The 24,541-nt window shown below is 44.8% G+C and overlaps 1 protein-coding gene across 1 annotated transcript in view; it reads right to left on the bottom strand.

Moving 5' to 3' along the window:
• Positions 1-24,541, bottom strand: part of MAMDC2 (MAM domain containing 2) — an 86,499-nt gene that overhangs the window by 54,287 nt on the left and 7,671 nt on the right. Inside the window, exon 6 of the mRNA XM_075860441.1 lies at positions 23,681-23,774. Coding sequence (XP_075716556.1) covers positions 23,681-23,774 — 94 coding nt within the window. The remainder of the gene's footprint in view (positions 1-23,680; positions 23,775-24,541) is intronic.

Genomic DNA, 24,541 nt, shown 5'->3' with positions numbered 1-24,541 from the left:
TCACAGACATCGGTACATAAGAGAAAAAAAGAATGGCATTGCTGAACTTTTCTGTATTTTGAGCTAATAAAAGCAGCTTTGGACCTGGCATGGGTGTTCGACATGGGTTCCATGTGTTAGCGGTGCGGGTATGGAATGTGGTCTAGGTGTGAGTGGCTCTTATGCGGAATGGGGCCCACGTGTGAGTAGCTTTTGTGCGGCATGACTGTGATATGGTGTTTAACCCCTTAATGACCTAGCCTTTTTTAAACCTTAATGACCAAGCTATTTTTTACGTTTTTCCATCGTCGCATTCCAAGAGCTATAACTTTTTTATTTTTGTGTCAAATTAGCTGTATAAGGACTTGTTTTTTGCGGGACAAGTTGTATTTTTTTAATAGACTAATTTTGGGTACATATATTTTATTGATTAACTAATATTAACTTTTTTTGAGGGTAATAGAAAAAAAAACATCAATTTCGTCACTATTTTTTAGGTCCTTAATTTACACCGTTTACGTTGTAGTATAAATAACATAACTTTATTCAGCAGGTCGTTACGATTGCGACGATACTACTTTTACACAGTAAAAACACTGTTTTTTCAAAATTATTTGTTTTTGTGTCTCCATATTTGAAGAGCCATAACTTTCTTATTTTTCCGCCAATGCAGGGCTTTTCATTTGCGGGACGACTTGTAGTTTTTATCGGTACCATTTTAGAGTACATACGACTTTTTAATCGCTTTTTACCACATTTTTTTAAGACGGGATGAACAGAAAACAGCAATTCTGGCACTGTTTTTTATTTTATTCTTTACAACGTTCGCTAAGCGGGTTAAATAACATTATAGCTTTATAGTTGGGGTCGTTATGGACGCGGCGATACCAAGTATATGTAACTTTTTATTTTATTTTTTATAATAAAACATTTTGTAATTTCTCTTTGGGGTTTTTATTTATTTAACTTTATTAAACTTTTTTATTAGTCCCACTATGGTACTTTACTATGCGATCATTTGATCGCTTTTATAATACACTGCAATACTTCTGTATTGGAGTGTATTATGCGTGTCAGCATGGCCGCCATCAGGGCAGTACTAGTAGTACTCCCGTCAGGGGCCCGGCCACATGGCTGAAGAAAAGGGGCCCGCCGGGCTGTCATCGCCTCCCCAGGACTGTCGGCTCCCCCTCGCAACGCTCGCGGCCCCCCCTCACAACGCTTGCCCCCCCCTCGCAACGCACGCGGCCCCCCCTCACCTGTTGCTTCACGAACTGGACGAGGAATATGCAGCATGTGCATAAGCTCCGTGTGGAGATCCCACCCCCCCAGTTGTTCTCTACACCGCCGACTGGACCTGCAGGCTGGTGAGTGTTTCCCCCCTCTGAATCCTGCTTTCCATTCTTTCTGACCCCACTTGTAGACTATATAAAGTATGTTAAAATGGTTTTTTTTCCTTTCCTAGCGTTTTTTTGCCGCGATTTTCGCAATCGCGGTGGCAAAAAAGGTGCAGTTTTGCGGCGATTATATAAAAATCGCAGCAAATCTGCATGATTTGTGCCGTAATTAAAAAATTGCATAAAAAAGGATAAAAAACATGAAAAAATAGTGCTGTTAGGCTATATTCTCACAGTGCGGTCAAATCACGTTTTTGCCGCGATTTTGCAAAAATTGTGGCAAAAAAATGGTATTTGACCGCACTGTGTAACTAGACTAAGGCCTTATTCAGACAGCTGTGTTTGGACCGTGATATACGGTGCGTGTATCGGCCGTATTTCCCAGGCCGACCACAATTCATGGTGCCGGACTCCTAGCACCACAGTTATCAATGCTGCTAGGAGTCCCTGCCTCTCCGCGGGAATACTGCCCCATACTGTAATCATGCTTTCAGTACGGGACCGGGGACAGTATTCCCACGGGAAGGGAGGGACTATGATTATAGATAATTGTGATGCTAGAAACCCGGCTCCCTGAACTGTGGTCGGACCGGGAAATAAGACCGATACACGGTCCGTATATCACAGACCAAACATGGACGTCTGAATAAGGCCACTTACTTGTCTCCTATTTGTGGTGCAGATTGCGCACTGAAAATTCAGTACAAATTACAATATAAAGCTATATTCAGACGAACGTGTGTGAAATCAGCCGTGAATAAGGGCCGTTTTTCACGGCCGATTTGCACCTGTGCGGGACCCGTTTTCACAGATCCCTCATAGACTTGAGTCTATTGAGGGATCCGTGAAAATGCACAAAAATAGGACATGTCCTATTTTTTTTACAGGCCCTTCACACGGTCCGTTAAAGCAATGACCATGTAAATAACCCCATAGAACTACATGAAGCCGTGTGACGGCCATTAAAAAAAAAAACGTCCTTCACACGGACCATTAACACGTTAGTCTGAATAAGCCCTAACTCATGTGCATGGGGTTTGTCAAAACCCCATGCACGTGCAGCAGAAAAAAAATCTGCATGGAATTTAAGACGTACTGCTGATTTATAACCCCTTAACGCAATATCACGTAACTATACGTGATAAGGGTTAGGTATGTATGGGAAGTATAGAGCGAGCCTACGTGCGGAGCTCGCTCCATACACAGCGGGTGACGGCTGTTTTACGCAGCCGACACCTCACTGCAACGGGCGGAATCAAAGATCACTTTGATTCCGCCCGTTTAACACCTTAAATGCCGCGGTCAATCGCGACCGCGGCATTTAAAGTGTTAGAATCAAGGGGGCACCCCCTGAAACAAGCCATCGCGCCCCCCCCCGGCACGATTGGCTGTTAACGGTTGTTATAGCAGCTTGGGGGTCTAATGAAAGCCCCCAGATCTGCCATCTCTGTAATCCTTTGAAACTCTGCCTCATAATCCCGATATACTGCAATACATTAGTATTGCAGTATATCATGCAGTGGGTGATCATTCCAGTGGATCGCTGCTTCAAGTCCCCTAGGGGGACTAATAAAAAAAAGTAAAAGTAAAAAACAGTTAAATAAAGGTGTTTTTTATGTTCCCAAAAATAAATAATAAATGAAGTAATAAAATAATAAAGTATTAAAAGTTTAAAAAAAAAACCTTTTCACATTTTTTCCCCTAAATCAATGTTAAAATAAATAAAAATTAACATAACTGGTATCGCCGCGTCCTTCAAAGTCCGAACTATCACAATATAGCGTAGTTTAACCCACTGGGTGAATGCCGTAAAAAAATAAATATAGAAAACACGCAAATTGCTGGTTTTTGGTCACCTTAGCGTTCCAAAAAAGGGATCAAAAAGTCGCATATACCCCAAAATAGTATCGGTGAAAACTACAGCTCATCCTACAAAATTTAAGCCCTCACATCACTAAATTGATGGACAAATGAAAAAGTTCTGGCTCTCAGAATATGGCGGCACAAAACATTTTTTTAATTTAGCAAATAATTTTATTTTTTTAAAGTGGTAAAACATAAAAGAAAACATATAAATTTGGTATCGCCGTAATTGTATCAACCTGTAGAATAAGGTGAATATGTAGTTTTAACTGCCTGATGGATGCCGTAAAAGCAAAACCCTCAAAAATATGGCGTAATTGATGTATTTTGCCCATTTCATCTCACAAATAATTTTTTTTCAGCTTCCAAGTACATTATGCGGTACAATAAATGGTGCCATGAAAAACTACAACTTGTCCCGCAGGAAACAAGCCCTTATATGGCTATATAGATGGAAAAATTATAGCTTTTGGAATGTGGGGAGGAAAAAACAAAAGTGAAAATCCGAAAAATGGCTGAGTAGGGAAGGGGTTAAATCAGCTGCATGACCATTGTGTTGCAGAATTGTAATGTATTTCATCTTTACAATGTAAAGGGTTAATTTCAAAACCATAGGTAATTCCGCAGGTAAAATCTGCACCTAATAATGCATTTTTTGATAGGTTTTTTGATAGGTTTTTAGGTGCAGTTTTTATATTTTGATGCGGAAATAGGTGCAGGTTTTATGCTGCAGATTTTTTTATTTTTTTTTAAACTAGTCAGAAACAATTCGCAAGCGGAAACGCAAGATAAATTGACATGTATTATATTTTCAAATACACACCGCAGGTACATTTTTGTGCAGAAAATGCGACATGTAGATGAGATGAGATACCCGCAACAAATTTGCACATAATAAGTTTCATGTGCATTTGGCCTAACAGAGTTTTTTTTAACTCACCCTAAGGCCCCGTTCACACATGTTGGATTAGATACGGATTCCGATGACATGCTGATGATTCTGCATCCCATGCATATGAGGTTTCCGCCACCCAGTTCACATGAAAATACACTGCCTGTCTAAACGTTTAAAAATTGAATTTTATTAAAGAATTGTTGTAAAAAATAGGGCCAACCGTAACAGGATTATTGATGCCAGGGAATTCGCATTTATTCTTGGGAAATGTCCACAGATGGCCACTTTTTACAGTCTCCCCGAAGCCCACAAGAGACTCGTTCCCCTTAAGGGCCGTCCAGTTGTATCTGGAATTGATAGTGTCTCCCAGAATGCCAGAATATATGTGGACAGGATTCTTAGACCCTTTGCCACAGCACTTCCGTCGTATGTGAGAGATACGATGGAGGTGCTGAGAAAGTTGGAGGGTATTAGATGTGAACCCAATGTTCTCCTTGCTAGCCTACATGTAAAGGCCCTCTACAGCTCCATCCCCCACTCCCTTGGGTGTGGAGCTGTGGAGTACTTCCTCCAGGGCAGAGGGATCCATTTTCATGCACACAATTGATTTGTGCTAACACTCCTCCAATTTATATTGGAACACAACTTTTTTGTCTTTGATCCCAAAATTTTCCACCAGCTCAGGGGGGTGGCGATGGGCAGTCCATGTGCCCCCACGTATGCCAACCTCTTCCTGGGCTGGTGGGAGAAAGAATTTGTATTCAGTGAGAAAATAGACAAATATACTACGTCCATTGTAATGTGGCTCGGATTCATTGATGATGTCTTCATTCTGTGGTCAGGTACATCTGTGGAATTTAAGGAATTTGTAATGATTTTGAATATCAATGATCTGGGCCTTTATTTTACCTCAGAAATTACAGAAAGGGTCATTTCCTTCCTTGACATCAAAATAGAGAAAACTGATTTAGGCTACATTCAAACGAAAATGTTTAGAAAAGATACTGCAACAAACAGTTTGCTGAAGTGGGAGAGCTGGCATCCCAAACCTCTCAAAATGTGTATACCTAAGGGCCAGTACATCAGAGCAAGACGGAACTGTACTACAATATCAGACTTCAAGAGGTCAGCAAGAGGTTTGACAGGGAGGTTTGAATGTAGGGGATATCCCAGAGGTGTGTTAAAAACAGCATACCAATATGCTCTGCTGGCAGATAGAGAATCCATCCTGAATCCTAAGATACATCCTGAGAAGGAGGAAACCATCAGAGTGATAGGCACGTTCGATGTGGCACACCATTAAGTTAGGAAGCTACTTACCTCCTACTGGGACATCCTCAGAGCAGAGCCTGATGTAGGGAATCTTGTCGGTGACAGGCCTCAGATTACGTTCAAAAGAGGTAGAAATATCAAAGACAGACTTGTACATAGTCACCTTGAGGCTAGGGGCACTAAAACTTGGTTGTCATCCAACCTGAAGGGAACGCATCGATGTGGAGGATGCAAAGCATGCAGCTCCATCTGGAACAGTAAAACTTTTAAGAGCAAAACAACTGGAGAAATTTATAACATGAGATCTTTCATAAACTGCCTCACCAGAGGGGTAGTGTATCTCATTACTTGTGTATGTGAGAAACTATATGTTGGCAAAACCAAACGATAGTTTAGGCGCAGAATTAGTGACCATGTTTGTGACATCGCCAGGAAGCGTGATACCTCTGTATCTAGGCATGTTTGGGATTGCCATTCAGGGGATCCAATGGTCCTTAAACTTCAAGGGATGGAACTTGTTCAACCACCAGTCAGAGGGGGTGATTGGGATAGGCGGATTTTGCAGAAGGAGGCCCAGTGGATTTTCAGGATGCAAACCATCAAACCACTGGGCCTTAATGAACAAATATCCTAGCTTCAATTTCTGTAATTCTCTGCTGCTGTTCTGTTTCGTCCTGTCGCCACTATGTATCGCCACTACGTATCTCTATTTGCTCTAAGGCATCATGATACACCGTTATGTATGCAAAATCCTTACTCTACCTATGTGTCCCCACTTCAAGTGGATTAGATGCATTATGCACGACGTTCAATTGACGTCTGGATGGTTATTGCTCTTGTCAAACAGCAATAAGTAGCATGCGACTTATATTACATGGAAAAGCCGAGGATAAGCAACTTTGAATGACAATGGGACTTAGACCTTGTTCACAGTTTTTTGTAGGCAGAAAAATCTGCCTTGAAATTCCTTCAGGCTTTCTCTGCCTCTCATTGATGTCAATGGGAGGTCAGAGACAGAAATGCCAAAAGAAAGGGCATGTTACTTCTTTTCCTCGCAAGTGTTTTTTTCCGCTTGCGGGAAAAAAACGTCTTCGTCTACCGTTGAAATCAATGAGGCGATTTTGGCTGTTTTTTTGCCGCAGTTTCCAACACGGTTTCCGGATCTGCTTACACGCTTGTGGCACATCTTCGTCAGAAATCAAAGGGTAAGGCCTTATTCACATGAACGTGTTTTACGTCCATGCTACGCACGTCGCACGGACCTATGTTAATGAATGGGGCTGTTCAGACTGTCGGTGAATTTCACGCAGCGTATGTGCGCAGTGTAAAACTCATGACATGTCCTATATTTGGCCGTGTTTTGCGCAGCACGCACCCATTGAAGTCAAAGGGTGCGTGAAAATCGTGCTCGGCACACGGAAGCACTTCGTAATTCGCGCAACAGTAGTAAAATCAATGAATGAAAACAGAAAAGCACCACGTGCTTTTCTGTTTGTAAACATAAAACCAGAGTGTCATAACCTTTTGCGCGTGCAAAATGCAGAGATTTTTGCACGCGCAAAACGGACATGTTCGTGTGAATAAGGCCTAAGCCTCAGATTTTTGCTGTGGAAAAACACATTGAACTTTAATTGCAACGTAAGAATGGAGCGTTAGTTCTCACAAGCGCTTCCCCCCTCTCTTAAGGCTCCCTTCACATCATGTTGTTTCCCTAAGTTTATCGTGTAAGTCAGGAAATCTTCTAAGGTACACTATAAACAACGTAGACGATAATTCACAGGGCTCCATTATGTCCTTGTAGCCTGCGTTGGGCTGGTGGACGTCGGTATACCTTATTTTTGAAGGATCGAATAGCGTAGTAGACTTTGCTATTCCGGAGTCCCCAGGCAGAGCATCACAAGTGCTCTACCCGTTGACTTTGTCCCTGGAAAAGCTCCTGACATCACTGTCCATATATGTAAAGTGACGTCAGGGGATTCTCCAGGCCCGGAATCCCTGGGCAGAGTGTTGCCGACGCTCCGACAGTGTACTCAGGCTTTGCAAAGCTCCGGACGTCACTTTACATATATGGACATCAGGAACAGCGCCATAGTCCCTGGGCAGAGCGCTAGTAGAAAGCTCCATACCTGTTCATGGACAGTGACTTCAGTAGTTTCCTGGGGGCCATTCCTCGGGCGACGTATCCCACTGTATGCCATACAGTAAGATACGTTTTGGCTAAATAGATCAAAATCCAGAGCATTAACCGGTCACTGCCTGCTCCATGTTTTCCTTCACTGTAATTGACATCAGCACCAAAATCAGTTAATGTGTGTAATGTACAAATATGAGTGCCACACTTTCCGTTGCCCACCCCCGGTAATAGATTGGGGGGGGGGGGCAGACATCTTGGCTGTATGGGGCCCAGAAATTCCTGATGGCGGTCCTGCCTGTCCGTGTAAAACTGACATGCTTTTGCTAGGTCATGCCTCTGGCTTGGCCTAGCAGGCATCCACTACAGGCAGATCTGGGGGCCTTTGTTAGGCCCCCGGCTGCCATAGAAAACACTGACACCCTGTGATGGCATGCAGGGTGCCAGTGGTGTGAGAGAGGGAGCCCCCTCCCTCCAAAACCACTTAGATGCAGCACTCGATATTGAGCGCCGCATCGAAGGGGTTAAACAGGCGGATTTCGATCCGCCCGCTCGAGCAGCGTTGCTACCAGCCCTCAGCTACTGGAGATTTTGCTCCCCACCGCGCCGATATCTTATTCTGATGCAGTGCCGTGAAAAGATGTATGCATCAGAATAAAGTCCGTTAGTGACTGCCGTGAAAAGGCACTACCTGGTCAAATATTTCACCTTTATTTTCCTTATGTTGAAAACATGTTGTGTTACATATTTAAGGGGGTGACAAGGGGCATGACAAAACAAAGCAAAATTAGCCATATCACTAATTTTTGGTCCCCCTTCTCCCTAAATTTGAATGCCAAATCCGCCTCTGAATTTTTTTTGGGGTCTGGTCTGAGGTTTAATTAATTTAGGGGTCTAATCTGGGATATAAATCATTAAGTGCTAAAAAAAATATTAACATAGTTGTTAGAAAAGTTAGTGTCTACTTAAAGGAGTTGTCCCACAATAAATATTAAATTTCTCAGTTAGATCACACAAAACCTAACATATTTTTAATTTAATTTTTTTTTTTATTCCCTATCAGAACGTCCATCTAATGTGTCCAGTGCCAGTGATCACACATGCTCAGTTTCGCTGCCTTCACAATATTGTTCAAAGGTGGCGGATTGGTTCCTTCTATTATGCAGGCCAGCCAATAAGAATCAAGACAGTAGAAGCAGCCTCATAACCCAAATGCCACCAAACGATTCAATTGGATCTCCAATTTTAGCTCCAATTGTGTGTGGTGCCTTATTTTCACGGGATACAGTGTGTGGCAATTTATTCAGGCGCACAGTGTGTGGCAGTATATTCAGGAGCACAGTGTGTGGTGGTATATTCAGAGGCAAAATGTATGGTGCTATTATATCCACAGGGGTAGTGTATTGCACCTTAAGGATTTTGTCTTAGTTTATAGATGCGGATATGTTGGAAAAGTGAGTAGTCAAAGACATCTGAGCCATACAATTTACAGAAAGAAGTCGTGTCCAGGAAAAGTCGTCATGGTGGTCTGGACCGGATGAAAAAGAAAAGACAACAACTCCAATCTGAGAGCACGTTACCTGTGTGTCACTGAATGTGAATGTTTATTCTGCCTCTGACTGATCAGTACTGTATTTACTGTATGATCTGAAGCAAGATAATGGGTAGCATCATTCTTTTTTTTTTTTCTTATTCAAAAATTTTATTGAGTTTTAGAACACAAAATTACAAAACATATGGGAGAGAAGGCCTCCACCCATAACTAAAAGAACAAACAAGGTCAGTGGACCAAAGCAAAAACATACAGAAAAAAAAAAGGGAAAAATCAATAATGTGCATCACATCTTGACCTGAAACAGAATTATCAGTGTACAACAGTAGCATGAATAATCATAAAGGCATAACATCAGGAGGTACAGTGAGATCACTTAACTCAAACAGAGAAGGAGAGGCACATAGCCCTAGTCAGGGGGAAAGAAAGTACAGAAAAAGGCCCCAAGAGAGGGAAGGATAGGAGGGAGGGGAGAGGACAGGAGGGATCCTGGACTCCAGTTCCGGCGTATTATGAGTAAAAAATCAGCAGCGAGCAAGAGCCGTAGTATATTTCACAGGGGCATCGGCCGACTCAGGTTACAACCGTAAGGTAGGAAGGCGAAGAAAGAAACACTATCCAAGGAGACCATGTAGACGTGTATTTTACCACAGCTGCCGGGGAGTGAGCCACCAAGTGTTCCATTCGCTGTATCAAGGCAACTTCCCGAAACCACTCATCTAATGTTGGGGGCATTGCCGTTTTCCACCTGCGCGGGATCACTGACTTTGCCGCCTGAAGCAGATGTCTAGTTAGGGAGCTTTTATAAATGTGTAATGGCATCGGGAACATGAATAAAAGAGCTGCCTCCGGAGAGTTGGGGACAGAGACTCCAGTAACCTCCAATATCAATTTAAGTACCGCATCCCAAAAACTCCTCAACAAGGGGCAACTCCACCAAACATGAGACATGGAACCTCCCACAGCACCACAGCGCCAACAATTATCAGGCACAGACGGATACCATTTATGAAGCGCAGCCGGGACCCGATACCATCTAGAGACAATTTTATAACTAGTTTCCTGGGCCCTAACGGCTATAGAGGCTTTTTGTGAGAGGGAGAAACACCGCTTCCATTGTGTATCAGTAAATGTAGTATGTAATTCTCTCTCCCAGGCCCCGCAGAAGGAGGGAAGTTGTTGGGAACGCTGCGAAAGGAGTAATTTATATATTGTGGATATGGTATGTGTAGGGGGCTGGGAGGAGACACATAGGCGCTCAAAGTCCGTCAACGACCTGTGAAGATGTGCGCGTCGGTTTACCGCTCCATAAAAATGTTTTAACTGGGCATACTCATATCTATGGCGAGTGAGGGGCACGGCATCGGGGCAGATGGAGGTTAGAGGGAGAAGAGAGGAAGCTGAGAGGACCTGGGCAAAATACATGGGGTTGGTGGACGGCCTGCCTAGGAAGGAGCGACCAGCCTTGCCAGCAGGAAAGGCTGGATTATCTGTGATAGGAGTTAAAGGACCCAGGGGGTCTACAAGCGTACTTCCAGGCCCTAAGGACCTCAACGCCATGAGAGTATGGTAAACAACAAAGGAGGCTTGAGTCGGTCTATTCCCGGGCAGGATCCACGGCAGGGATGATAGGGTACTGGGACATAGTTGTTGAGCTAAACGAACCCATAGTTTTGATTCACGGTTATGAAAAAAATCTAAAACCCGTGCGTGATTTGATGCCAAATAGTAGAGCCGACAATCCGGCAGACCAACCCCACCCGTACCCCTGGAACGAGTCAGAAGAGCCCGGCTCAGACGTGGGCGACCAGTCGGCCAAATGAAGGAGCCGAAGCATCGCTGAAGCCGCAACCAATAGGAAGATGGGATAGAGATGGGGATCGTCTGCAGGAGATAAAGCAAGCGGGGGAGGAGAGACATCTTAATAATATTGATACGGCCAAACCAGGAAAACTCAGTCTTATGCCAGGAATTAAGGTCAGTGCGAAACTTGGCCAGTAGGGGGATAAAATTATTTGTAAACAATTGTGTAAGGTCCCCACTTATACGGGCACCCAAATATGTAATACCTCTAGAGGGCCATGAAAAGGGGAAATTACTTTGGAGAAGCGACACTAACGGGCCCGGGAGAGAAACATTTAGCGCCTCAGACTTAGAGAAATTGATTTTGAAATTAGACCATGATCCAAAACGAGACAGCTCGGACATCAGTGAAGGGAGAGAGACATGAGGGTCTGTGATATAGACCAATAGGTCATCAGCAAATGCCGAGCACTTGTATTCCTTCCCTCCAATGTTAATACCCTTAATATCCGAGTTGTTCCGAATGGAGGCCATGAGATGTTCCATAACCAGGACATACAACAGGGGGGATAGGGGACAGCCCTGTCGTGTGCCATTGTAAATAGGGAAAGGTGCCGAAAGGGAACCATTTATTTTTATTTGGGCCGAGGGTGTACGATACAATGCCATAATTTTTGCCAAGAAAGATGGTCCTACTCCCACATGTCGAAGGGTTTGGTAAAGGGCAGACCACGATATCCTGTCGAACGCCTTTTCAGCATCCAGGGACAGGATCATGAGTGGGATTCGGTTAGTCTGGGCGTGGTGAATGATATCAAAAGTTTTAAGGGTGTTGTCACGGGCCTCCCGACCAGGCACAAACCCCACCTGGTCCGGGTGAATTAGATCTGGCAGGTATTTATTGAGTCTATTGGCGAGCAATTTAGCGTAAATTTTTAAGTCTACATTGAGCAGGGAGATGGGACGATAACTGGAGCAGAGTTGAGGGTCCTTACCCGGCTTAGGGATAACAGCGACATGAGCCAAGGTGGAGCCCGGAGGAAACAGGACCTCCGGGGAAATAGAGTTGAAAGCTGACAACAGAAGCGGTAGCAACCGGTCCGCCAACACCTTGTAAAACTTGGCAGTGTAGCCATCCGGGCCAGGACTCTTTCCCCCAGGAAGATCAGTTATAACCATGAGGAGCTCCGCGGGAGTGAAGTCCGTATCGAGTTCCTCAGCTATCTCCCCAGACAACGGTGTGAAGGGAGATGAGAAAGAGTCCCGTCCCGGCGGATGGGAGGGGGCGGGGGTGGGGGGGTTAAGGTTGTAAAGCTCAGAGAAAAAGCTATGGAAGCACTCCGCTATCTCTGGGGTCGTGTGAACAACTTGGCCAGAAGGGGCCTTAGTATTTGGGATGTGTGACTGGGCAATTCTGGTTTTTAAAGCTCTGGCCAACATACGTCCGCTCTTATTGCCAAACTCGTAGAATTTACTGCGACAGACTTGAAGAGCGCGCTGCTGGGCAGAGTCCAACAGCCGTCTGGCGTCCTGTCGGGCAATCTGTAACTCACGGAAAATCGGAAGAGACAGCGCACGTTTGTGAGCCAGTTCAAGAGCACTAATTTTTTGGAGAGCAATTTTAAGGGAGTGGGCCCTTTCCCTCTTAAGGCGCGCCCCATGTTTTATGAGGACCCCCCTGAGAACACATTTAAGAGCTTCCCAACGAACCAAGGGGGATGTGTCGTCCTGGGCATGATCAATAGTGAAATGTTCCACCGTTTGAAGCAAATCAGCATGGCACACCCCATCCAGGAGCAGGGACTCATTCAGTCTCCAAGTCCAGGGGCCTTTAGTGATGAAGGGGAGATGTAAGGTACAATATACCGGGGCATGGTCAGACCACAGGATACTGCCAATGGACGTAGATGCTACCCAGGGGAGAGCATGTTGCTGAAGGAAAATGTAATCCAAGCGACTGTAGGTGCCATGCGGATGGGAGTAAAAACTATAATCCTTATCCGTGGGGTGTTGAATGCGCCATGCATCACACAGTTGAAGCTGTAGGAGAGCACGCCTCTCCCGCCTAATAGCACCGTATGCAACACTAGAGCGACCAGTAGAATTATCCACCGTCGGATCCAGAGTAAGGTTAAAGTCTCCGCACAGCACCACAGTCCCTCGGACCACTGGAAGGGCGGTTTCTATTAGTTGAAGAATGAAGGGCACCTGACCCTGGTTAGGAGCATAAGCGTTAATCACCGTGAATTCCCTCCCACCAATATTAAGCACTAAGATGAGGTATCTCGCATCGGGATCCGCAACAAGATTGACAACCTGATGGGGGAGAGACTTGTGGAGGGCTATGGCAACTCCACACGATCTGGAAAGGGGATTATTACTGAAATGCCACGTAGTGTAGTGTTTGTGCCTGATAGTAGGGGTATGTCCCTCCTTAAAGTGTGTTTCCTGAAAGCATGCGATGTGTACCTTACGTTTGTGTAGATGGTGTAAAATTTGCGCCCGCTTTTCAGGAACATTCAGCCCCTTCACGTTGAAGGAGGCAATATTAAGGTCAGCCATGGATGCAGACTAAACGACTCGCTGAGGAATTCCGGCTAACGCACGAAGGATCGGAGTCCAGGATCGCCAGGAGGGAAGTAGAGGAGGGAAACAAGCTAGGAGTAAAGAACAGAGCATTAGAAAAAAACACAGACATAAAATCAAACAAAAAAGGCAGTAGAAAAACAACTGCCGCACAAGCTAATCGCACTATTGCGGAAGACCGAAAATTCGGTCCAAAACCTACAGGGGGAAGGTGGCAACTACGCATAAGAGTTATCCGCACTCCCTAGCGTACAATAATATAGGTATTAACAGCTTTAACATCATTTGCACACTTTAAATAATAAGAGAGGAAGACATTGGAAGGCATCTGAAGGTAACGGTAAAAAAAAAAAACAACAAGCAATCTTGAAAACAGACAGCAGCAAGTAAAGAAAAGGAGGAATTCCAAGAACGGCCGTCCGGGTCATCACGCCGAACGGGCAATCTCCATGGGTGGAATAGGGTCATGTTCTTGTCGGCGTCTAGATCGTCTCCGGGGTCCACGCGGAGGGCGTCCCTCCACCACCGCTAGGGGCCCAGAGATTGGGCGTCTCCCCCGTGATCCCCCGCCAGCAGAGGATAACAACGAGGGCCACTCCGGTAATGCAACATGAGGAAGATTCAAGTCCCGCAAGAAACCAGGCAGGTCGGTCGGGGATCGCACAGTGTAGGTACGGCCCTCCTGTCGGACCATCAGGGCAAACGGGAAGCCCCACCTGTAGATGATGTCCCGGCTTCGGAGTACCTCCAGCAGGGGTTTGAGAGCAGCTCTTTGCGCCAGCGTATGTCGAGATAAATCCGGTAAAATACGTAACTGCGTGCCTTGATGGAGAATGATGGGTTGCCGTCTGATTTTTTGGAGGATAGAGTCCTTGATTGCGTAGAAATGTATTCGGCAAATGACATCCCTCGGCCGAGGATCGTCAATACTTACAGGGCGGAGAGCTCTATGTGCCCGGTCGATCTCTATATGGGTATTCGGCGGACGGCCTAGCAAAGTATTGAAGATGGTGGATAGAGTCGAAAACAGATCAGACGCAGGAACAGATTCGGGCAATCCTCGAACACGTAGGTTGTTCCTCCTATTACGGTTTTCAATATCATCAAGATGCTGCTGCAAGGTGAACAACTGAGCTGAGTGCTGCTGGATAGTGGATTGGATATCTGCAATAGTGGCATTTTCAGCAACCCGATCCTGCGTAAGAGTGTCCACCCTCGTAGAAAGTGAGGAAAGTTCCGCACGAAACTGTGTAAACTCCAGCTTGCATTCTTCCACGATCTGTCTGGCAAAGGAAATCATATCAGCCCTAGTAGGCAACAATTGAACAAGCTGGCGGATATCTGAGAGAGTCGCCGGCCGATTTTCACACATAGATCCAGACAACGGGTCGGTAAAACTTAATCCACTACTGGCTGGCGTGTCCACTTCAGGCGACGGGAGTGGGTGCAATTGAGGACCTTGGCCACTTGCAGGTAGTGCAGGCATAGTCCCGGGATGCCGGGGAGATCCCATAAGCAGGGTCGAGGTTAATATCATTGGGGCATTGGGGTATCCGTGCCGTGCGGAGCTGGAGGGCCGAGAGGGAGAGGCTCCCACCAGCCCCGGATCCCTGGATGGAAGGGGGAGAGCTGGGGCTATCCGTCCCATAGGGTGTGAGGTGACCTGGGTGATGGGAGGCTCAGGGCCTCGGTACTCACTGTGCCTCCTCGCTAACTCCTCCAACTGCAGAACTGCAGGCAGGGCAGATGCGGTGTCTCTCACTCCAGGGGCTGGTAGTAGGCCGCAGTCGGATCCCGGAAGAAGAGGGCCCGCAGGCCATGAAAGCAGAGACGATGGAGGATGGCAGCCATCTTGAGAGGCCACATGTTGTGACCGGGGAACGGCATCCGCCGCCACAGGGGTCTCCGAAGTCTCCCAGCAAGACCGGGGATCTAGTGCCTCTGGGTCCTGTGCTGGCACGCTCTCTATCGGAGCAGCTGAAGGGAGGGCCGTGCTCTCCAGAGCAGGCCTGCATTCGCCAACCTCGTGGTCCCGGCGGCCATCTTGGAAAGCTGGAGGCGTTGTCGCACGGGCCGCACGATCCATCGCAGCCCGGGAAGGAGACAGAGGATCGGTGAACTCCAGGGTCTGCACCTCAGAGGGTGAGTGGATATGTCCTGCCGTCATCTCCGGGCCCTGGTCCGTTGGAGATGGAGAGGTCGGGCGGCCATTTTGACCCCCAGCCTCGGCCCGCGCCGCAGCCCGCAGCTGCATCTGGGGCTGTCGCCCAAAATAATCCCCGATATCGCGCTGGGGCGATGAGGGACATGTAGGGGCTGCTGCCCTTGCTTTTTTAGAATTTTTCCCCATATCTGGGAGTGGATGTCAGCCAATTTAGTAGCGCTAGTTGAGGAGCTGGAGAGAGCACGTCTTCACTCTCCCATAGCTGGCCACGCCCCCCAGCATCATTCTTTTTTTATGAATCAGAAACTCCCAGCATATCTTTATGCTGGGAGTTGTTGTTTCACAATGAGTTGTTCATTTTTGAGGCCATACTGGGAACTGTAGTTAAACGCTGTACAAATTTATATGGCTGGGACTAACCTAACTTTGCAAATGATCTCTGTACTGAGCTGGATTAGTGATGGTGCTGTATATATGTAATCAACTTTGTTCTGGTGATGTATTCATGTAGTAAACTTGGTTCTTGTCCTGTATTTAGTACTGAGCTTGGTTCTGGTGATGTATTTATGAACTGAGTTTGTTCTGGTGCTGTTTTTATGTACTGAGCTTGGTTCTGTATTTATGTACTGAGCTTGGTTCTTGTGCTGTATTTACCTGAAGAGGGCTGTACACTGGAGATGCCCTCGCAATCTGACAGGTATGGAGTGCTTTTGCAGGGAAGAGTGGGCAACAATTGCCAAGTAACGATGTGCCATGCTGATAGACTTCTACCCAAATAAGACTGAATGCTATCATAAAGTCAAAGGGTAATTCAACAAAGTATTAGTTTAATGGTGTGAATATTTATGCAACCACATTTTTTTTGTTCTTCATTTTTATTTTCCACCCTAAAAGATTTCAGTTTGTTTTTCAATACAATTGTACAGATTATAGTTGACATTAAAGATGGAAAAAGTTCTGATCTGATTTATCTTGGACTGATTTGTAATCTGACAAAAACCTGACATTTTAACAGGAGTGCATAGACTTTTCATATCGACTTTAAGTGTATGTACTGAGCTTGGTTCTGGTGCTGAATTTATGTACTGAGCTTTGTTCTGGTGCTGTATTTAGGTACTGAGCTTTGTTGTGGTGCTGTATTTATGTACTGAGCTTGGTTGTGGTGCTGTATCCATGTAGGATAGATTTATAAGAACAAAAATTGCAGTGCAGCTGGAATTGTTGAATTTCATTGTATATTCAATGGGAACCTGTCAGGTTGTTTTAGCTCCCTAAACCGCCACCATGCTGTAATACATGACCTGACAATCTTTCAAATTATTGGTGCTGTATTTATGTACTGAGCTTGGTTCTGGTGCTGTATTTAAATATACTGAGCTTTGTTCTGGTGCTGTATGTATGTACTGTGTTTGGTTCTGGTGCTGTATATATGTACTGAGCTTGGGTCTGGTGCTGTATTTATTTACTGAGCTTGGTTCTGCTACTGTATATATGTACTGAGTTTGGTTTTGGTGCCATATTTATGTACTAAGCTTGGTTCTGGTGCTGTATTTACGTAGTGAGCTTGGTTGTGGTGCTGTATCCATGTAGAATAGATTTATAAGGAGAAAAATTGCAGTGCAGATGTAATTGTTACATTTCTTTGTATATTCAAAGGTAATCTGTTAGGTTGGTTTAGCTCCCTAAACCACCACCATGCTGTAATACATGATCTGACAATCTTTCAAAACATTGGTGCTGTATTTATGTACTGAGCTTGGTTCTGGTGCTGTATTTAACCCCTTAAGGACACGGCCAATTTTGGCCTTGAGGTCAGAGCAATTTTTTTTACATTTCCCTCTTTGCATCCCGACGCTCATAACGCTTTTATTTTTTGTACGACGTAGTTGTATGAGACTTTGTTTTTTGCGGGACGAGTTGTACTTTATGTACGTACCATTTTTTGGTACAAATACATTATCGTTTAATTTCTATAAATTTTTAATTAGATTAAAATGCAGAAAAAAAGCAGTTGTGCAGCAGTTTTAATTTTTTTTTTTACACCATACACCGATCATCATAAATAATGTTATACATTTGTTGTACAGGTTGTTATGGTCGTGGCGATACCAAATATGTCTATATTATTTCATGTTTTGGGACTTATATTTTAAAAAGTTGATTTATTATAAAAAATGTGTGTTTCTGTGTATTTTATTTACTTTTTATTTATTTATTTACCATTATTTTTTTTTACATTCATTTAACTTTTTTTTTTAATCCCATAAAGGGATTTATCATTTTGATTTTTATTTTGTAACTGCAATGTACTGGCATAGATCTATATGCCAGTACATTAGCCTGTGTACTGATTGTACACAGGCAGTTGTTAGGGCATACCTCAGTATGCCCTAACAACAGGAACTATGTTCAGACAGCCCTGGGGTTCTTCAATGGACCCTGGGCTGTCTGGCCATACGAGTTGTGGGCTTTGATCGCGTCACAGTTATTTTCTGTGACGCGATCAATGTGCAGTCCCCTCTCTTTGAATGCCGTGATCAGCTTTCATCGCGGCGTTCAAAGGGTTAACAGCGGAGAGATGTTTCTCTCCTCTCCGCTGTCAGAGCGGGGCCGTGGCTGTGTATTACAGCCTTTGCCCCGCTCTCGATCGCGCGCACAGATGCGCGCAGGGACGGCTGTCACACAGGACGAGTATGCTCGTCCTAATGTGCGAAGTCCTCGCCGCTCAGGACGAGCATACTCGTCCTGTGTCGGCAACCAGTTAAATATACTGAGCTTGGTTCTGGTGCTGTATGTATATGTACTAATCTTTGTTCTGGTGCTGTATTTATGTACTAAACTTGTTCTGGTGCTGTATGTATGTACTGTGTTTGGGTCTGGTGCTGTATTTATGTACTGAGCTTGGTTCTGCTGCTGTATATATGTACTGAGTTTGGTTTTGGTCCCATATTTATGTACTAAGCTTGGTTCTGGTGCTGTATTTACGTAGTTTTACACTGACAGGCAATAATGCTTTGGTATACTAACTAGGGATGCACAATGCATTGAAACTTCGATACTGTTTCGATACTGTGCATCCCCAAACGGTTCGATACGTTATTTCATATATTTTGATACTAAGCTATGCGACCGCACAGCTCAGTACAGTAACACATGAATGTATGAGAGCGGGGCTGCGGCTGTGTAATACAGTCATTGCCCCGCTCCTGAATCCTGACAAGTGCACGCGGTCAGGATGATGCGATGTGCCCAGCACTGCACTAATGAGCAGCGGCACTGAAGACAGAACATGGTGGGCACACTACAAAACACCCCCACGTTCTGTCTTTAGTGCCTGCACCGCCGCTTATTAGTGCAGCGCCGGTCGCATCACCTCATGCTAACCGCGCACGCACTTAATTTCAGAAGCGGGGCCATGGCTGTATTACACAGCCGCAGCCCCTCTCTATAACGGTGGAGATCAGAGAAACCTCTCATATCCGCCGTTATTCCCCTGAATGCTGTGATCAAAGCTGACTGCAGCATTCAAGAGGAAAGTGAGGAGGGGGATGCCCCTTGGATCGCATCACAGGAATTCCAGTACATTAAAGTTTAAAAATAAAGTAAAAACATAAAGTAATGTTAAATTTAAAAAAAATACACATACATCTTCTTTTACAAAAAACATTAAAATAAGTCTCAATACATAAAACATACACATATTCGTATTGGCGCAGCCGTAATAGCCTTCACAACCATTTTTTTGCATCATTTATGATGTGCACGCTGTAAAAAAATTAAATAAAAACTGCTTTCTTTCACTTATTGTGGGGCACGAGGTGTGATAAATTTAACCTCCATGTGCCTCACATTAATAGTAATTAACCCCATCATGTACCTTACACATTAACCCATTATGACTGAGAAACATGATGGGTTTAATTACTATTAATGTGAGGCACATTCAAAATTCATCACACCTCGTGCCTCACATCAGAAAATGGAAGAAATTTTTTTTCTATTACTGTTGGCAAAGTATCGTTTTGGTATCGAAATCGCAATACTAAATGAAGGATCGGTATCGAAGTTCAAATTCTGGTATCGTGACATCCCTAATACTAAGTATACCAAAGCATTATAGCAGCGATCTAAAGATCGCACAGCGAAGTCCCCTAGTGGGACTAAAAAAATAAGTAAGTAATGTGAAATAAAAATTATTAATAAAGATTACAGTAAAAAAAAAAATTTTTTATTCCACAAAAGTGGTTTTATTTAGTAAAAGTGTACAAATTTTGATAAAAGTACACATATGTGGTATCGACGCTACCGTAATGACCCAAACAATAAAGTTAACATGTCATTTAAACCGCAAGGTGAACACCGTAAAAAAAAACGCAAAAAACAATATCTTTTTCCATTGCCTCCCAAAAAAGTCATAATAGAAGTTAATCGATAAGTCCCATGTACCCAATGTAGTACCAATCAAAACTCAGTCTCGTCCTGCAGCCGACATATCACTACATTGACGGAAAAATTAAAAAATTACGGCTCTTAGAACGCGACGATGCAAAAACAAATAATTTTAGTTCAAAAGAGTCTTTATTGTGCAAAAGTAGTAAAACATAAAAATCCTCTTCATATGTGATATCATCGTCATCGTACCGACCCATAGAATAAAGGTAACGTGTTATTTACGCCGCACAGTGAACGGCGTGAATTTAAAACGCATAGAACAATGGTAGAATTTCAGGGTTTTTTTCTATTCCCCCAATAAAAGTTAATATAAGTTAATCAAAAAATGATATGTACTCCAAAATGGTTAAAAATTATAACTAATCCCGCAAAAAACAAGTCCTCATACAGCTATGTCGACGGAAAAACAAAAAAGTTATAGCTCTTTGAATGTGACTATAGAAAAATGAAAAAAATAGCTTGGTTATTAGGGCCTAAAATAGGCTGGTCACTAAGGGGTTAAAATGACGCATGCTGTATACTAACTAACCTTCGTGGAGTAATGGGGTTGGGGCCCCTATCCCGAAGAGACATAAAGTGTGGCTTCCAAAACCGCCCTTCCACGCTTGATTGACATCCCCCTGGCCGTTCTATGTCTCTACTAGTCACCTCCAACTCTCGCGGATGCACCGTTGCCTTGTACTCCCTAGGCATGCGCAGTGAAGCGAGGTGTACACTGCCCGGCTTCAGCACTGCACCCAGCATGCCTGGGAGTACATTTGACATTGCTCATTCTCAGGACAAACAAGGCAACGGCACATCCACGGGAGTTGGAGGAGGCTGGTTGTGATGTAGGACGGCCAGGATCAATCAAGGTCTTGGGTGAAGGAGAAGCATTTTAAATTTCGCCTCAGATAGCAGAAAAGCTAGAATCTACCCTGATCTCACCAGCACTAGACACGTTAGATGGAAGTTCGGAGCAGGAATAAAAAAAAACACTAGGGGTGCTATAGCAGGTATTTAACAGCAGTATCTAGACATTTTTAAAACAATTCAAAACTTATGTTTTGCATGATCTAAAGCTAGCCATACCTATCAGATTTTGATCGGCCAGGAAGCGGCGAAACAATCATCAGTGGGATCGTTCGTACTAACGATCCAACCAGCAACATGCCAGACCAAACTGGCAGATCAGAGAGATATTTAAAAGAATAAAGGTCTGCTAGAGTGACGCGATCACAGCCTGGCCTGACGGTTCTAGCTCCCGCCCTTGGTCTATTTATACCCTCACTTGCAGCATGTTCCTTGCCTGTAATTCTCTTGTTTCCTGGCTCTGCTATTCCTGCTATTTACCTGATTGACCGCTGTTACTTTTTGACCCTGGCTTGCCTGACTATTCTCCTGCTCTGTTTTGCTACTACATACTCTCCTGGTTTGATTCGGCTCGTTCACCACTGCCTGTTGCTCACAGTTTTCCGTGGGCAACTGCCCTTACTCCCCTTTGCTTCTGTGTGCCCTTGTCTTGTGTTGTCTGTCTTTGCACTTACTGAGCGTAGGGACCGTCGCCCAATTGTACGCTGTCATTTAGGACGGGCCGTGCAAGTAGTTGCGGGTAGATTAGGGCTCACCTGCCATCTCCCCACCCCGTACCACTACATAATCACAGGCCCCATACATTTTCGTACCCTGGTCCCTGACTCTACTATGGATCCCCTTGAGGCCCTGGCTCAGCAAATGCAGGGTCTCTCCCTACAGGTCCAAGACCTGGCTCAGAGGTTCAACCAGCGTGATGCTACCCAGGTAGTACCCTTCACCTCATCTATTGAACCACACCTCAAATTGCCTGACCGGTTCTCAGGGGACCGGAGGACTTTTTTCTCTTTTCTGGAGAGTTTTAGACTCTATTTCCGATTAAGACCCCACTCCTCAGGTTCTGAGAGCCAGCGAGTGGGTATAATTAGGTCCCTGCTCCGGGATGGCCCCCAGGAATGGGCCTTCTCCTTGGCTCCTGACACCCCTGAACTTTCTTCTGTTGACCTTTTTTTTCTGCTCTCGGGCTCAACTATGACGAGGATGACAAAACTGCCTTTACCGAGAGTAAGCTGGTGACCTTATTTCAGGGTAAGAGACCCGTTGAGGAGTACTGTTCAGACTTTAGGAAGTGGTGTGTAGCTTCTCGGTGGAATGACCCTGCCTTGAGGTGCCAGTTTAGATTGGGTCTGTCGAACACCCTTAAAGACCAGTTAGTTAGCTATCCCACCTCTGACTCTCTAGATCAGGCTATGGCTGTAATGACGGGGTAGGGAGACAGACAGATGAGCCCTAATCTACCTGCCACTCAGTCCCTGCCTACTTGCAACGGCCCGTCCTAGGCGACGGCGTACAACTGGGCGACGGTCCCTACGCTCAATAATTGCACGACAGACAAACAGACAAGGGTACACAGAAGCTAAGGGAAATGGGGCAGTTGCCCACGGCAACACCGTGAGCAACAAGAGTAGTGAATGAGCCGAGTCAAACCAGGAGTGTACGAGGTACCAAATGCAGACCAGGAGCGTAGTCAGTAAAGACAGGGTCAAAAATTAAGCAAGGTCAATAATCATAGCAGGAGCAGCAGAGCCAGGAAACAGAAAAGAATCACAGGCAAAGACAAGAAGCAAATGAAGGTATACATAGACCAAGGGCGGGAGCTAGAACCGTCTGGCCAGGCTGTGATAGGTTCTCCCACTCCTCAGCCTACCAGCCTGAGTGGTAGCAGATCGAGTCACTCTATCAGACCTAGGAGCAGATGCAGACTGATTAACCACGGGCGTCGACACAGACGCTGTGTCTGGCAGATCCTTTACAACAACAGGCTATAGCGTGAGGCACAGACGTGGTCAGGAAACAATCCAAGTTCGGCACACAGATGAGAAGCAACAGAATGTAGAGTAAGGCAGAAAGCTGATAGTCTGGCAATCAGGAAGTGCAAAGGCCAGAGTTTTATGGTAACCCAATAGGGTGAGACCAATCAGGCAGTCAAGGCAAGGAATCCAGAGAGGCAAAATTCAAGAGAAACTAAACAGATTTAGCAGTGCAGCTGTCTAGCAGCATCAGTTAGTTCAGTGAGAAGAGCTGCTGCATGGGATACAGGAGTTTCTGGGTTAAAATCCTTACAAATGTACTTGTAAGATAAAAATGTAAACACTGAGATTTTGTTGCTGGTGGTGGTGGAGGCGGGGGGCAAGCAGAACTTTTGCACCAGGACCAATGAGCCTTTAACTACGCACCTGGATTTTTATCATGTTTCTTGAAGAGATAAATAAGGGGAGAAGCCCCTGTCTACCTTGCACCATTAATACTAAGTCCCTGTCTTCATTACACCATTAACTCCTTAACATCCATAGATATCTGTAAAAGAGTTGATTTGGTACTCATTCCCCATGCCTATAGGGAAAGCTGTCTCCACTGCTCACTGCCAAGAATTTAGACTTTAGGTTTGTTTTTATATTTGGACACGATCCCTTTGGACTTCTAATGCTTCACTTTTTAGGAATTATTAAATTGACAAAGCAAACATGTGAATCAGTGCTATATTGGCAAACTGATAGAAGAAGGAAACTCATACCTCTTTCTTCAGTGCAGTATTCAGCAGAAAATGAAATATCATCTACAGCAACATATCCTGCTTGGATGCCATTGAATGCAACTTCAAAGACAATCTGAAATAATGAAACAACATTTAACATTTCTGACATAAATCATATTATATCTCTTTCTTCAAAAAACATTGTCAGTTTTTTTTAGAAGGGTCCCCTGACAAAGAGCTGTTCACTGGATGTCCCTCAAGCGGGACCCCCCCCCCCCCAGTGATCGGTCGTAATCTGTGGGGGAAGCCATCATCAAGTGTTTAATTTCCCTGCAGCCCACAACGGGGGAAATGAATGCATGGAAGTGTTGGGTGATCCAGAGCTAGAGACGCATTGTATCTGTTCTTTGCTCTGGTTAATAGCCCTGAATGGGGACTCCCATCTGTAAGTTAGAATGAATTCACTAATTAGGTATTTGAAAATTAGATAGCACATATTCAGTGTGATGACACATTGCTAGGATATGTCATCACTTGCTGATCTGTGATATCCGACTAACAGGACCACCACTGATCCTCAGAATGAAGGGTCCGCAGCACTAGGTCAGCACTTCAGCTTTTTCAAAGTTTTTCGCTGTCCAGCAGCACTCCTAACCTCCCACTGGGCAGGGAAATGTTGCACAACCCAATTCACTTGAATGAAGCAGAGTTGCAGGTTCCTTCACCGCAGGTGGAAGTGAGCGCAGGTAAAAAACTACCAACTCTGTATATGGCACTTTTACTTTAAAGTGTTCATTAATAGAACACTTTAGGGCTATGTTCACAAAGGGCGGATACGCTGCGTAAAAGCACACATCGTATCTGCCCTGGGCGCTGCAAGGAATTCCGGGCAAAAAAACG

Source organism: Rhinoderma darwinii, chromosome 1, assembly GCF_050947455.1.
Source record: "Rhinoderma darwinii isolate aRhiDar2 chromosome 1, aRhiDar2.hap1, whole genome shotgun sequence".
NCBI lineage: Eukaryota > Metazoa > Chordata > Amphibia > Anura > Rhinodermatidae > Rhinoderma > Rhinoderma darwinii.
Note: the sequence above shows the minus strand (reverse complement) of the source record. Positions and strands in the feature narration are given on the sequence as shown.